Raw genomic sequence first — 12,500 nt, 5'->3', positions numbered from 1 at the left:
ACTCCCTTCCTCAAGTTGACTTTATTTTCCCGGTCCTGCCTGATCTCCCCATTGCTCAACACTTCAACTCCCCCTCCCATTCCCACACTGTCCTGGACCTCCTCCACTCTCAGCGTGAATCCCAGCTCAAATTGGAGGAACAGCGCCTCGTATTTGGCTTGTGCAGCTTACACCCCAGCGGTATGAACATTGACTTCCCTAACTTCAAGTAGCCCTTGATTTCCCTCTCTCTCCATCCCTCCCTCTTCCCAGTTCTCCCACCAGCCCTGCCTCTCCCCGACTATATTCTATCCCTTTTTGCTTTGTTGTTTAACTGCTCCAAGCTCACAGGGATCCAATCTGCATTTGCCTTGATCTCCATTCCCTTTGTCATAGAAAACATAGAAACATAGAAGGATGAGTCTGAAGAAGGGTTTCAGCCCGAAACGTTGCCTATTTCCTTCGCTCCATAGATGCTGCTGCACCCGCTGAGTTTCTCCAGCTTTTTTGTGTAACCTTCGATTCTCCAGCATCTGCAGTTCCCTCTTAAACACATAGAAACATAGAAATTAGGTGCAGGAGTAGGCCATTCGGCCCTTCGAGCCTGCACCGCCATTCAATGTGATCATGGCTGATCATCCAACTCAGTATCCCGTACCTGCCTTCTCTCCATACCCCCTGATCCCCTTAGCCACAAGGGCCACATCTAACTCCCTCTTAAATATAGCCAATGAACTGTGGCCTCAACTACCCTCTGTGGCAGAGAGTTCCAGAGATTCACCACTGTCTGTGTGAAAAAAGTTCTCCTCATCTCGGTTTTAAAGGATTTCCCCCTTATCCTTAAGCTGTGACCCCTAGTTCTGGACTTCCCCAACATCGGGAATAATCTTCCTGCATCTAGCCTGTCCAACCCTTTAAGAATTTTGTAAGTTTCTATAAGATCCCCTCTCAATCTCCTAAATTCTAGAGAGTATAAACCAAGTCTATCCAGTCTTTCTTCATAAGACAGTCCTGACATCCCAGGAATCAGTCTGGTGAACCGTCTCTGCACTCCCTCTATGGCAATAATGTCCTTAAATGTCCTTGTCCTGTTTGCACGCCTTGCACTTCCTTATCTATGTAAGGCCTACTCCCCTGACATCGGTGTGAAGAAGTGTCTCGACACATTCCTTCTCTCCAGAGATGCTGCCAGTCCCTCCCTGCTGTTACTCTAGCATTTTGTGTCTTTCTTCGATTTAAACCAGCATCTGCAGTTCCTTCCCACACAATAGTTCATTGTCACGTGTACTGAGGTACAGGGGGAAAGCTTTCTGTTGCGTTCTGTCCAGCCAGCGGATAGACGATCATTTATTTATCCCAGGAGGGAAATTGATCGAAAAGCACAAAATACACAAAATTAAAGCAATGATGGAAAGGATTGGAGATGTGCAAAGATTGGGGAGGGAATCAGTCGAATAGTTAGTTTAGAGATACAGCGCGGAAACAGGCCATTTGGCCCATCCTGTCTGAGCCAGCAAGCATACTAACACTATCCTACACACCAGGGACAAAACACAATTATACAATTAACCTACAAACCCGCACATCTTTGGAGTTTGGGAGGAAACTGGAGATCCCACACGGACACGGGGAGAACATGCAAACTCCACACAGGCAGCATCTGAGGTCAGGATCGAACCTGGAGCTCTGGATCTGTGGCGTATAAATATATATATATCTATATATTTGTAAATTGACCCTAGTGTGTGTAGGATAGTGTTAATGTGGGGGGATCACTGGTATACTCATACACACACACACACCACACACACACACACACACACACACAACACACACACACACACACCCACACACACACACACACACACACACACACACACACACACACACACACACACACACACACACACACACACACACACACACACACACACACACACACACACACACACACACTCACACACAAACACACACACACACACACACACACACACACACACACACACACACACACACACACACACACACACACACACACACACACACACGCACACACACACACACACATACACACACACACACACACGCACACACGTATAAAACAAATAATCACCACCACTAGCAGAGCAGAGGGTGAATGTGAGTGTATATTTAAGCCAGCACAGTGCGTGACGTGATGGCCCCTCTCCAGGTGAGCGGAGGGGGTGAGAATCAAAGGCGCTGTTTGATTTCTTTCAGATGTAAAACGCGTTTTAATCAATGTAACTGCGGCAGGCAGTGGGAGTTAGACAAAACTCAGCGGGTGCGGCAGCATCTATGGAGCCAAGGAAATAGGCAACGTCTCTCTCTCTCTCCCCCTATCTCCCCCCCCCTATCTCCCCCCCCTCTCTCTTTCTCCCTCTCTCCCTATCTCCCCCTCTCTCTTTCTCCCTCTCTCTCTCCGTCTCCCTCTCTCTCTCACTCCCCCTCTCCCTTCTTCTCCCTCTCTCCCTCACCTCTCCCTCCCTCTCTATCCTCTCTCTCTCCCTCTCTCTCTCTCCCTCTCTCCCTCTCCCTCTCTCCCTCTCTCTCTCTCTCTCTCTCTCTCCCTCTCTCTCTCTCCCTCTCTCTCCTCTGCCCCCCCTCTCTCCGTCTCCCTATTTCTCTCTCTCTATCTCCCCCTCACCCTCTCCATCACCCTCTCTCTGTCTCTCTGAGGGAGTGTGTGTTAGTCACAGCTCCAGCTGAACCCTCTCTCACTCTCTGCAGCATCTTGAGGGCAGCTGATCAGAGCTCGAATCGTTTCCAGTAAATTCTTGGATTAAGATTACTGCGAGAGTGTAGGAGTTCCTCTTGACGATTTCCCGCCCCCCCAGCTGAAATGTGTTTTTGCATAATGGTATCACAGTAACGACTCTGAGCCACGCTGGGCCAGTTCTCCCCACCAACATCTCCAAGCAGAGCAGACGACACAGCCACGCATGGCATTAGTGTTCATGGCTGTGTTGCCTGTTTGCAAACACATCCCCTACAGATCACAACTGGCCAAGCTATCTCAACGTATCACACTGTGAACATTTCAGCAAAATTTGTTGCAGTCAGAACCTCTCCGCAGATATACAGTGTAGTGGAGTTGGGGGTGGCATCAAACAGGAAATTAGAAATGCGTGCAACAAAGGTGAAGAAAGACTGGATAGACTCGGCTTGTACTCGCTAGAGGAAGGACATTCTTGCCATAGAGGGAGTGCAGAGAAGGTTCACCAGACTGATTCCTGGGATGGCAGGACTTTCATATGAAGAAAGACTGGATAGATTCGGCTTGTACTCGCCAGAATTTAGAAGATTGAGGGGGGATCTTATAGAAACTTACAAAATTCTTACGGGGTTGGACAGGCTAGATGCAGGAAGATTGTTCCCGATGTTGGGCAAGTCCAGAACAAGGGGTCACACAGTTTAAGGATAAGCGGGAAATCCTTTAGGGCCGAGATGAGAAAAACATTTTTCACACACAGAGAGTAGTGAATCTGTGGAATTCTCTGCCACAGAGGGTAGTTGAGGCCACAGTTCATTGGCTATATTTAAGAGGGAGTTAGATGTGGCCCTTGTGGCTAAGGGGATCAGGGGGTATGGAGAGAAGGCAGGTACGGGATACTGAGTTGGATGATCAGCCATGATCATATAGAATGGCGGTGCAGGCTCGAAGGGCCGAATGGCCTCTACTCCTGCACCTAATTTCTATGTCTATGTCTATGAGAAAAACATTTTTCACACAGAGAGTAGTGAATCTGTGGAATTCTCTGCCACAGAATGTAGTTGAGGCCACACAGTTCATTGGCTATATTTAAGAGGGAGTTAGATGTGGCCCTTGTGGCTAAAGGGATCAGGGGGTATGGAGAGAAGTCAGGTACAGGATACTGAGTTGGATGCATTTCATACCTAATGCATTTCGTTGTCTCTGCACTGTACACTGACAATGACAATTAAAATTGAATCTGAATCTGATGATCAGCCATGATCATATTGAATGGCGAATGGTGCAGGCTCGAAGGGCCGAATGGCCTCTACTCCTGCACCTATTGCCTATGTTTCTATGTGTCTATCTTCAGAGTAAACCAGCATCTGCAGTTCCTTCCCACACACACTCCCAGTCCTACGAGCCAGATGTGGAAAGGACATTATTCCTGTGTCACTCTGTGCTGGACCAGAGACTGCTGCAGATTTACAATGAGCCGTTTTACCTCTACACTACCCCATTTATATTCAAATCTGTTTGGCCACTTTTAATCTAAACTGCGGTTTAGAGGAGTGCAGATTTCACCCACATTGCCGGGGAAATATCACATCACATCACGCAGTGTTTAGAGAATTATCTCCAGGTTTTATTGTTTAATCACTGGCAAAGCTATAATTTATTTCAGGCGTTAATGGATGTCAGCATCGCTGGCAAAACAAACACCAGCAGTAATTAACCCTGTAGGTGGAATGTAGAGAGCAGTACAGCACGAGAACAGGCCATTCGGCACACAATCGAGCTGAACGTGACACCACGTTAAACTGATCTCTTCCTGCATGCGATCTGTGTCTCTCCATTGCGTGTAGATCCATCAGCTTATCTAGAAGTTTCTCTAAACCACCACTATCGTATCTCCCCCCCACCCCTGGCAGCACGTTCCAGGCACCCACCGCCCTCTGTGTAAAAATACCTCCCCCCCCAACATCTCCTTTAAACATTGCTCCTCGCACCTTAAACTAAAGGATAAGGGGGAAGTCTTTTACGACCGAGATGAGAAATATTCTACGCACAGTTTTGGTCTCCAAATCTGAGCAAAGACATTCTTGCCATAGAGGGAGTACAGAGAAGGTTCACCAGACTGATTCCTGGGATGTCAGGACTTTCATATGAAGAAAGACTGGATAGACTCGGCTTGTACTCGCTAGAATTTAGAAGATTGAGGGGGGGATCTTATAGAAACTTACAAAATTCTTAAGGAGTTGGACAGGCTAGATGCAGGAAGATTGTTCCCGATGTTGGGGAAGTCCAGAACAAGGGGCCACACACACAGTTTAAGGATAAGAGGGAAATCTTTTAGGACCGAGATGAGAAAATAATTTTTCACACAGAGAGTGGTGAATCTGTGGAATTCTCTGCCACAGATGGTAGTTGAGGCCACACAGTTCATTGGCTATATTTAAGAGGGAGTTAGATGTGGCCCTTGTGGCTAAAGGGATCAGGGGGTATGGAGAGAAGGCAGGGATGGGATACTGAGTTGGATGATCAGCCATGATCATATTGAATGGCGGTGCAGACTCGAAGGGCCGAATGGCCTCTACTCCTGCACCTATTGTCTATGTTTCTATGTTTCTATCTTCAGTGTAAACCAGCATCTGCAGTTCCTTCCCACACACACTCCCAGTCATACGAGTCAGATGGGGAAAGGACATTATTCCTGTGTCACTCTGCAGGCTCGAAGGGCCGAATGGCCTCTACTCCTGCATCTATTGTCTATGTAAAGCCGTGCCCTCTAGTCTTTGACATTTCCATATCTATCTATCTATATATTTATGCCAGCACCGCCATTCAATGTGATCATGGCTGATCATCCAACTCAGTATCCCGTACCTGCCTTCTCTCCATACCCCCTGATCCCCTTAGCCACAAGGGCCACATCTAACTCCCTCTTAAATATAGCCAATGAACTGGCCTCGACTACCCTCTGTGGCAGAGAGTTCCAGAGATTCACCACTCTCTGTGTGAAAAAAGATTCTTCTGATCTCGGTTTTAAAGGATTTCCCCCTTATCCTTAAGCTGTGACCCCTTGTCCTGGACTTCCCCAACATCGGGAGCAATCTTCCTGCATCTAGCCTGTCCAACCCATTAAGAATTTTGTAAGTTTCTATAAGATCCCCTCTCAATCTCCTAAATTCTAGAGAGTATAAACCAAGTCTATCCAGTCTTTGTTCATAAGACAGTCCTGACATCCCAGGAATCAGTCTGGTGAACCTTCTCTGCACTCCCTCTATGGCAATAATGTCCTTCCTCAGATTTGGAGACCAAAACTGTACGCAATACTCCAGGTGTGGTCTCACCAAGACCCTGTACAACTCCAGTAGAGCCTCCCTGCTCCTAGACTCAAATCCTTTTCGCTATGAAAGCTAACATACCATACCATGTCCCTTGATTCTGTTTGTTCTAAGAGCGAGATCTAACTGAGGTTTAACCGTTGCGGGGTTTGTTTCCCTCTGTCCACAGCATTGGCCACAATGAGGTGATCGGGATGTGCCGGGTTGGGAACGCCGCTGACGGTCCGGGCCGGGAACACTGGAACGAGATGCTGGCAAACCCGCGCAAACCCATTGAGCAGTGGCACCAGCTGATTGAGGTGAGTCTACGGAGACTGGCACAGAGTGCTGGAGTAACTCAGCGGGTCAGGCAGCATCTGTGGAGAACATGGATAGGTGACGTCGTTCACAGAGTGTCGGTAAATGTCAGTGCTCGGGTCAGGGCAGCATCTGTGGAGAACATGGATAGGTGACGTTTCACAGAGTGCTGGAGTAACTCAGCGGGTCAGGCAGCATCTGTGGAGAACATGGATAGGTGACGTTTAACAGAATGCGGGAGTAACTCAGCGGGTCAGGCAGCATCCGGGGAGAACATGGATAGGTGACATTTCGCACAGTGCTGGAGTAACTCGGCAGGTAACGCAGCATATGTGGAGAACATGGATAGGTGACGTTTCACAGAGTGCTGGATTAACTCAGCGGGTGCAGCAGCAATCTATGGAATTAATGGAAAATAGGCAACGTTTCGGGCTGAAACCGGTTGAAGGGTTTCAACACCCCGTAAACGTTTGCCCTATACCAAAAAGAGTTTTTGAACCCGATACGATGCTGGTTCATTATGATAATAGACACAAAATGCTGGAGTAATCCCTCGCGGGACAGGCAGCATCTGTGGAGAAAATGGATAGGTGACGTTTCACAGAGTGCTGGAGTAACTCAGCGGGTCAGGCAGCATCTGAGTGGAGGACATGGATAGGGACTTGACGTTTCACAGAGTGCTGGAGTAAACATCAGCGGGTCAGGCAGGCATCTGTGGGGAACGCTGGTACCAACAGGATGACGACCTCTCTACCGGAACCCTGAGAAACTGACTTCAAGGAACAGCACAGGCATCCTCCGCCCCCATTTTCACTGCACTATGTATCCCACACACCTGCACTACTCAGAATGATCTCAAACCCAGGAAGAGTGGCAAACTGACACACAAAAACAGACAGGACTAGATCCGAGATGTTCGGAGGAGTGGGGAAGTTCAGGACAAGGGGTCGCAGCGCTGAGGATAGGGGGGAAGGGGCACTGCCCGAGAGGGTCGCCGAGAGGTAGAGCTAGAAGAGCGGTGTGGCCGCCGACTCTCTGCACGTGAGGAGTAGTTTCTATGTTAGACTTCCCAAAATGCAAAACTCTGCATTAAATTCCATCAACCATTCCTCAGCCCACCTGGCCAATCGATCAAGACCCACCTGCGTGGATTTTGTTCTCCGTGATCGTCGGTTTCCTCCCACACTCCAAAGTCGCGCAGGTTTGTAGATAAATTGGATTGGCGGAAGTGTTGGCGGAACTGTCCCTAGTGTGTGTGTGTAGGATCTTGGGTCTTGGTGAGACCACACGGTCTTGGTGAGACCACACCTGGAGTATTGCGTGCAGTTTTGGTCTCCAAATCTGAGGAAGGACATTCTTGCCATAGAGGGAGTGCAGAGAAGGTTCACCAGACTGATTCCTGGGATGTCAGGACTGTCTTATGAAGAAAGACTGGATAGACTTGGTTTATACTCTCTAGAATTTAAGAGATTGAGAGGGGATCTTATAGAAACTTACAAAAATTCTTAAGGGGTGGACAGGCTAGATGCAGGAAGATTGTTCCCGATGTTGGGGAAGTCCAGGACAAGGGGTCACAGCTTAAGGATAAGGGGGAAATCCTTTAAAACCGAGATGAGGAGAACTTTTTTCACACAGAGAGTGGTGAATCTCTGGAACTCTCTGCCACAGAGGGTAGTCGAGGCCAGTTCATTGGCTATATTTAAGAGGGAGTTAGATGTGGCCCTTGTGGCTAAGGGGATCAGGGGGTATGGAGAGAAGGCAGGTACGGGACACTGAGTTGGATGATCAGCCATGATCATATTGAGTGGCGGTGCAGGCTCGAAGGGCCAAATGGCCTACTCCTGCACCTAATTTCTATGTTTCTATGTTTCTATGTTAGACTTCCCAAAATGCAAAACTCTGCATTAAATTCCATCAACCATTCCTCAGCCCACCTGGCCAATCGATCAAGACCCACCTGCGTGGATTTTGTTCTCCGTGATCGTCGGTTTCCTCCCACACTCCAAAGTCGCGCAGGTTTGTAGATAAATTGGATTGGCGGAAGTGTTGGCGGAACTGTCCCTAGTGTGTGTGTGTAGGATCTTGGGTCTTGGTGAGACCACACGGTCTTGGTGAGACCACACCTGGAGTATTGCGTGCAGTTTTGGTCTCCAAATCTGAGGAAGGACATTCTTGCCATAGAGGGAGTGCAGAGAAGGTTCACCAGACTGATTCCTGGGATGTCAGGACTGTCTTATGAAGAAAGACTGGATAGACTTGGTTTATACTCTCTAGAATTTAGGAGATTGAGAGGGGATCTTATAGAAACTTACAAAATTCTTAAGGGGTTGGACAGGCTAGATGCAGGAAGATTGTTCCCGATGTTAGGGAAGTCCAGGACAAGGGGTCACAGCTTAAGGATAAGGGGGGAAATCCTTTAAAACCGAGATGAGGAGAACTTTTTTCACACAGAGAGTGGTGAATCTCTGGAACTCTCTGCCACAGAGGGTAGTTGAGGCCAGTTCATTGGCTATATTTAAGAGGGAGTTAGATGTGGCCCTTGTGGCCAAGGGGATCAGAGGGTATGGAGAGAAGGCAGGTACGGGATACTGAGTTGGATGATCAGCCATGACCATATTGAATGGTGGTGCAGGCTCGAAGGGCCGAATGGCCTCTACTCCTGCACCTAATTTCTATGTTTCTATGTTTCTATACTGTTAGTGCTGAAACACAGAAGCTGGGCTGAAACCCGAGCTCAAGATCCCCAAGACCGTTATTGGTAATTGTTTTTGGTTTGGTTTTTGTTTCCTTATTTTTTTCATTATCCCTTCTATTAGTTTATAGATCTCACTTTTCAGTTCTATCTATCTATTAAAAAAAATATACAAAAAGAACAGAAGCTTCTATGTTGCTATTAAGTGTTTACGCTTCTAATAGAAATATATTTTAAGAAAATTAAAAAAAAAAATAATAATTTTAAAAAAAAAGGATAGCATTAGTGTGCGGGGTTCGCTGGTCAGCACGGACTCTGTGGCCGAAGGGCCTAGAAACCGAAGGCCAGAAGGGTCTGCAGACTGGTCATCAGTCTGAAGACTGGTCCCTTCAATCTGAAGAATGGTCTCATAGAAACATAGAAATTAGGTGCAGGAGTAGAGGCCATTCGGCCCTTCGAGTCTGCACCATTCGCCATTCAATATGATCATGGCTGATCATCCAACTCAGTATCCCGTACCTGCCTTCTCTCCATACCCCCTGATCCCCTTAGCCACAAGGGCCACATCTAACTCCCTCTTAAATATAGCCAATGAACTGGCCTCGAATACCCTCTGTGGCAGAGAGTTCCAGAGATTCACCACTCTCTGTGTGAAAAAAGTTCTCCTCATCTCGGTTTTAAAGGATTTCCCCCTTATCCTTAAGCTGTGACCCCTTGTCCTGGACTTCCCCAACATCGGGAGCAATCTTCCCGCATCTAGCCGGTCCAACCCCTTAAGAATTTTGTAAGTTTCTATAAGATCCCCTCTCAGTCTCCTAAATTCTAGAGAGTATAAACCAAGTCTATCCAGTCTTTCTTCATAAGACAGTCCTGACATCCCAGGAATCAGTCTGGTGAACCTTCTCTGCACTCCCTCTATGGCAAGAATGTCCTTCCTCAGATTAGGAGACCAAAACTGTACGCAATACTCCAGGTGTGGTCTCACCAAGACCCTGTACAACTGCAGTAGAACTCTCCCTGCTCCTATACTCAAATCCTTTTGCTATGAAAGCTAACATACCATTCGCTTTCTTCACTGCCTGCTGCACCTGCATGCCTACTTTCAATGACTGGTGTACCATGACACCCAGGTCTCGCTGCATCTCCCCTTTTCCTAGTCGGCCACCATTTAGATAATTGTCTGCTTTTCGGCCTGTTTCCGCGCTGTATTTCTAAAACAAATCGAGGTTGATATTGAAAAATGGACAGATTGAGAGAAGCTGCCTATTTTTCTGTGTTTATATTGGACAAAATTAAGGGGCAGATATTCAGGGGTAACGTGAGGGGGAACTTCTTTACTCAGAGAGTGGTCGCTGTGTGGAATGAGCTTCCAGTGGAAGTGGTGGAGGCAGGTTCGATTTTATCATTTAAAAATAAATTGGATAGTTATATGGACGGGAAAGGAATGGAGGGTTATGGTCTGAGTGCAGGTAGATGGGGCTAGGGGAGAGTAAGTGTTCGGCACGGACTAGAAGGGCCGAGATGGCCTGTTTCCGTGCTGTAATTGTTATATGGTTATATATTCTGTGTAGGTGGCAGCTCAGGTGCAGCAGTGAAGTGTGAGAAGATTACTTGTTCTAACACGGGTGCTTGCTACACAGATGGGTGTGGGATGCAATCCCTTTTCATGTCAGCTCTCTAAAGATGACAATCTCCCTGCTGAAACCATCACTAATTCTGCCAGCATTAACAGTGGCTGCTGACTCCAGCAATAAACCAGGTGATTGGGGGATTTCTACTCGTTCTAAAGTAGAAAACACCAGAAAATAGGCCATTCAGCCACTCTGCTTCTCAGTTAATACTATCACAGCTACTCTGTCCCAAGCCTCATTTTTTCTCAGCCAAAACCCCATTGTCCTCAATTGGTGGCCGATTGGGAAAGGGGGAGATGCAGCGAGACCTGGGTGTCATGGTACACCAGTCATTGAAGGTAGGCATGCAGGTGCAGCAGGCAGTAAAGAAAGCCAAATGTTGGCTTTCATAGCAAAAGGATTTGAGTATAGGAGCAGGGAGGTTCTACTGTAGTTGTACAGGGTCTTGGTGAGACCACACCTGGAGTATTGCGTGCAGTTTTGGTCTCCAAATCTGAGGAAGGACATTATTGCCATAGAGGGAGTACAGAGAAGGTTCACTGATTCCTGGGATGTCAGGACTGATTTATGAAGAAAGACTGGATAGACTTGTTTTATACTCTCTAGAATTTAGAAGATTGAGGGGGGATCTTATAGAAACTTACAAAATTCTTAAGGGGTTGGACAGGCTAGATGCAGGAAGATTGTTCCCGATGTTGGGGAAGTCCAGAACAAGGGGCCACACAGTTTAAGGATAAGGGGGAAATCTTTTAGGACGGAGATGAGAAAAACATTTTTCACACAGAGAGTGGTGAATCTCTGGAACTCTCTGCCACAGAGGGTAGTTGAGGCCACAGTTCATTGGCTATATTTAAGAGGGAGTTAGATGTGGCCCTTGTGGCTAAGGGGATCAGAGGGTATGGAGAGAAGGCAGGTACGGGATACTGAGTTGGATGATCAGCCATGATCATATTGAATGGCGAATGGTGCAGGCTCGAAGGGCCGAATGGCCTCTACTCCTGCACCTATTGTCTATGTTTCTAAAAGACCTGAAACATCACCCGTCCATTTTCTCCAGAGATGCTGCCTGGTTCCTTAAGTTACTCCAGCTTTTTTGTGACTATCTTTGGTATAAAGTTTGAACCACTATCTGCAGTTCATTTGTGTTCCATTATTCATCAGTCTGAAGAAGGGTCTCGACCGAACATTTGGTTACAAAAAAATTGTATATTGTCCCTAGTGTGTGTGTGTGTGAGTAGGATAGTGCGTGTGTACAGGATGGTCTCGATGGGCAGAAGGGCCTGTTTCCGCGCTGTCTCTCTAAAGTCTAAGGTATTCGGTCCGCAGATGTGGACTGCCAGAATAATCACAATGACACTCAAGAGCCTAAACTAAACACACAGTTGGATTGTGGACGAGTCTAGTCCCCTTACACCAACCACCAAGCCACTTGCGATGGTTACACACTGCGTGCAGAATGGGCCCAAGGTGCGTATCTGCTGCTTGCTGAGAGCGGCTGGGATATCGATCCGTGATTCCTGAAGGTTAGTCATTCAATCTGGCCTTGATTGACTCCCAGCGCACCAGCACTATATTTGTTTCCGTCAGTTAGGCCCAGTCCACTGTTAACTCCAGCATTGCCAACAAAACACTTGCTTTACTGTTCCCTCTCCTCCAGAGATGCTCCAGCAACTGCACTTCCTTCCTACATCTATATATGTATATGTGCATGCGTGTGTGTGAGCGCATGCATGCGTGTGAGTGTGTGCGAGCTCGTGCATGTGTATGAGCGTGTGCATGTGTGAGCGCTTGTGTTCATGTGTGTGTGAGTGTGTGAGTGAGTGTGTGAGTGCGTGTATGTG

General features: G+C 47.4%; 1 protein-coding gene across 1 annotated transcript in view; it reads left to right on the top strand.

The window, feature by feature from the left end:
• syt3 (synaptotagmin III) overlaps positions 1 to 6,338 on the top strand; it is a gene marked incomplete at its 3' end in the record, with an annotated part of 29,702 nt that extends 23,364 nt beyond the window's left edge. Inside the window, exon 6 of the mRNA XM_055630682.1 lies at positions 6,209 to 6,338. Within this exon, the coding sequence (XP_055486657.1) occupies positions 6,209 to 6,338 (130 nt within the window). The remainder of the gene's footprint in view (positions 1 to 6,208) is intronic.
• Positions 6,339 to 12,500: the final 6,162 nt, after the last annotated feature.

Source organism: Leucoraja erinacea, unplaced genomic scaffold, assembly GCF_028641065.1.
Source record: "Leucoraja erinacea ecotype New England unplaced genomic scaffold, Leri_hhj_1 Leri_502S, whole genome shotgun sequence".
Taxonomy (NCBI): domain Eukaryota; kingdom Metazoa; phylum Chordata; class Chondrichthyes; order Rajiformes; family Rajidae; genus Leucoraja; species Leucoraja erinaceus.
Note: the sequence above shows the minus strand (reverse complement) of the source record. Positions and strands in the feature narration are given on the sequence as shown.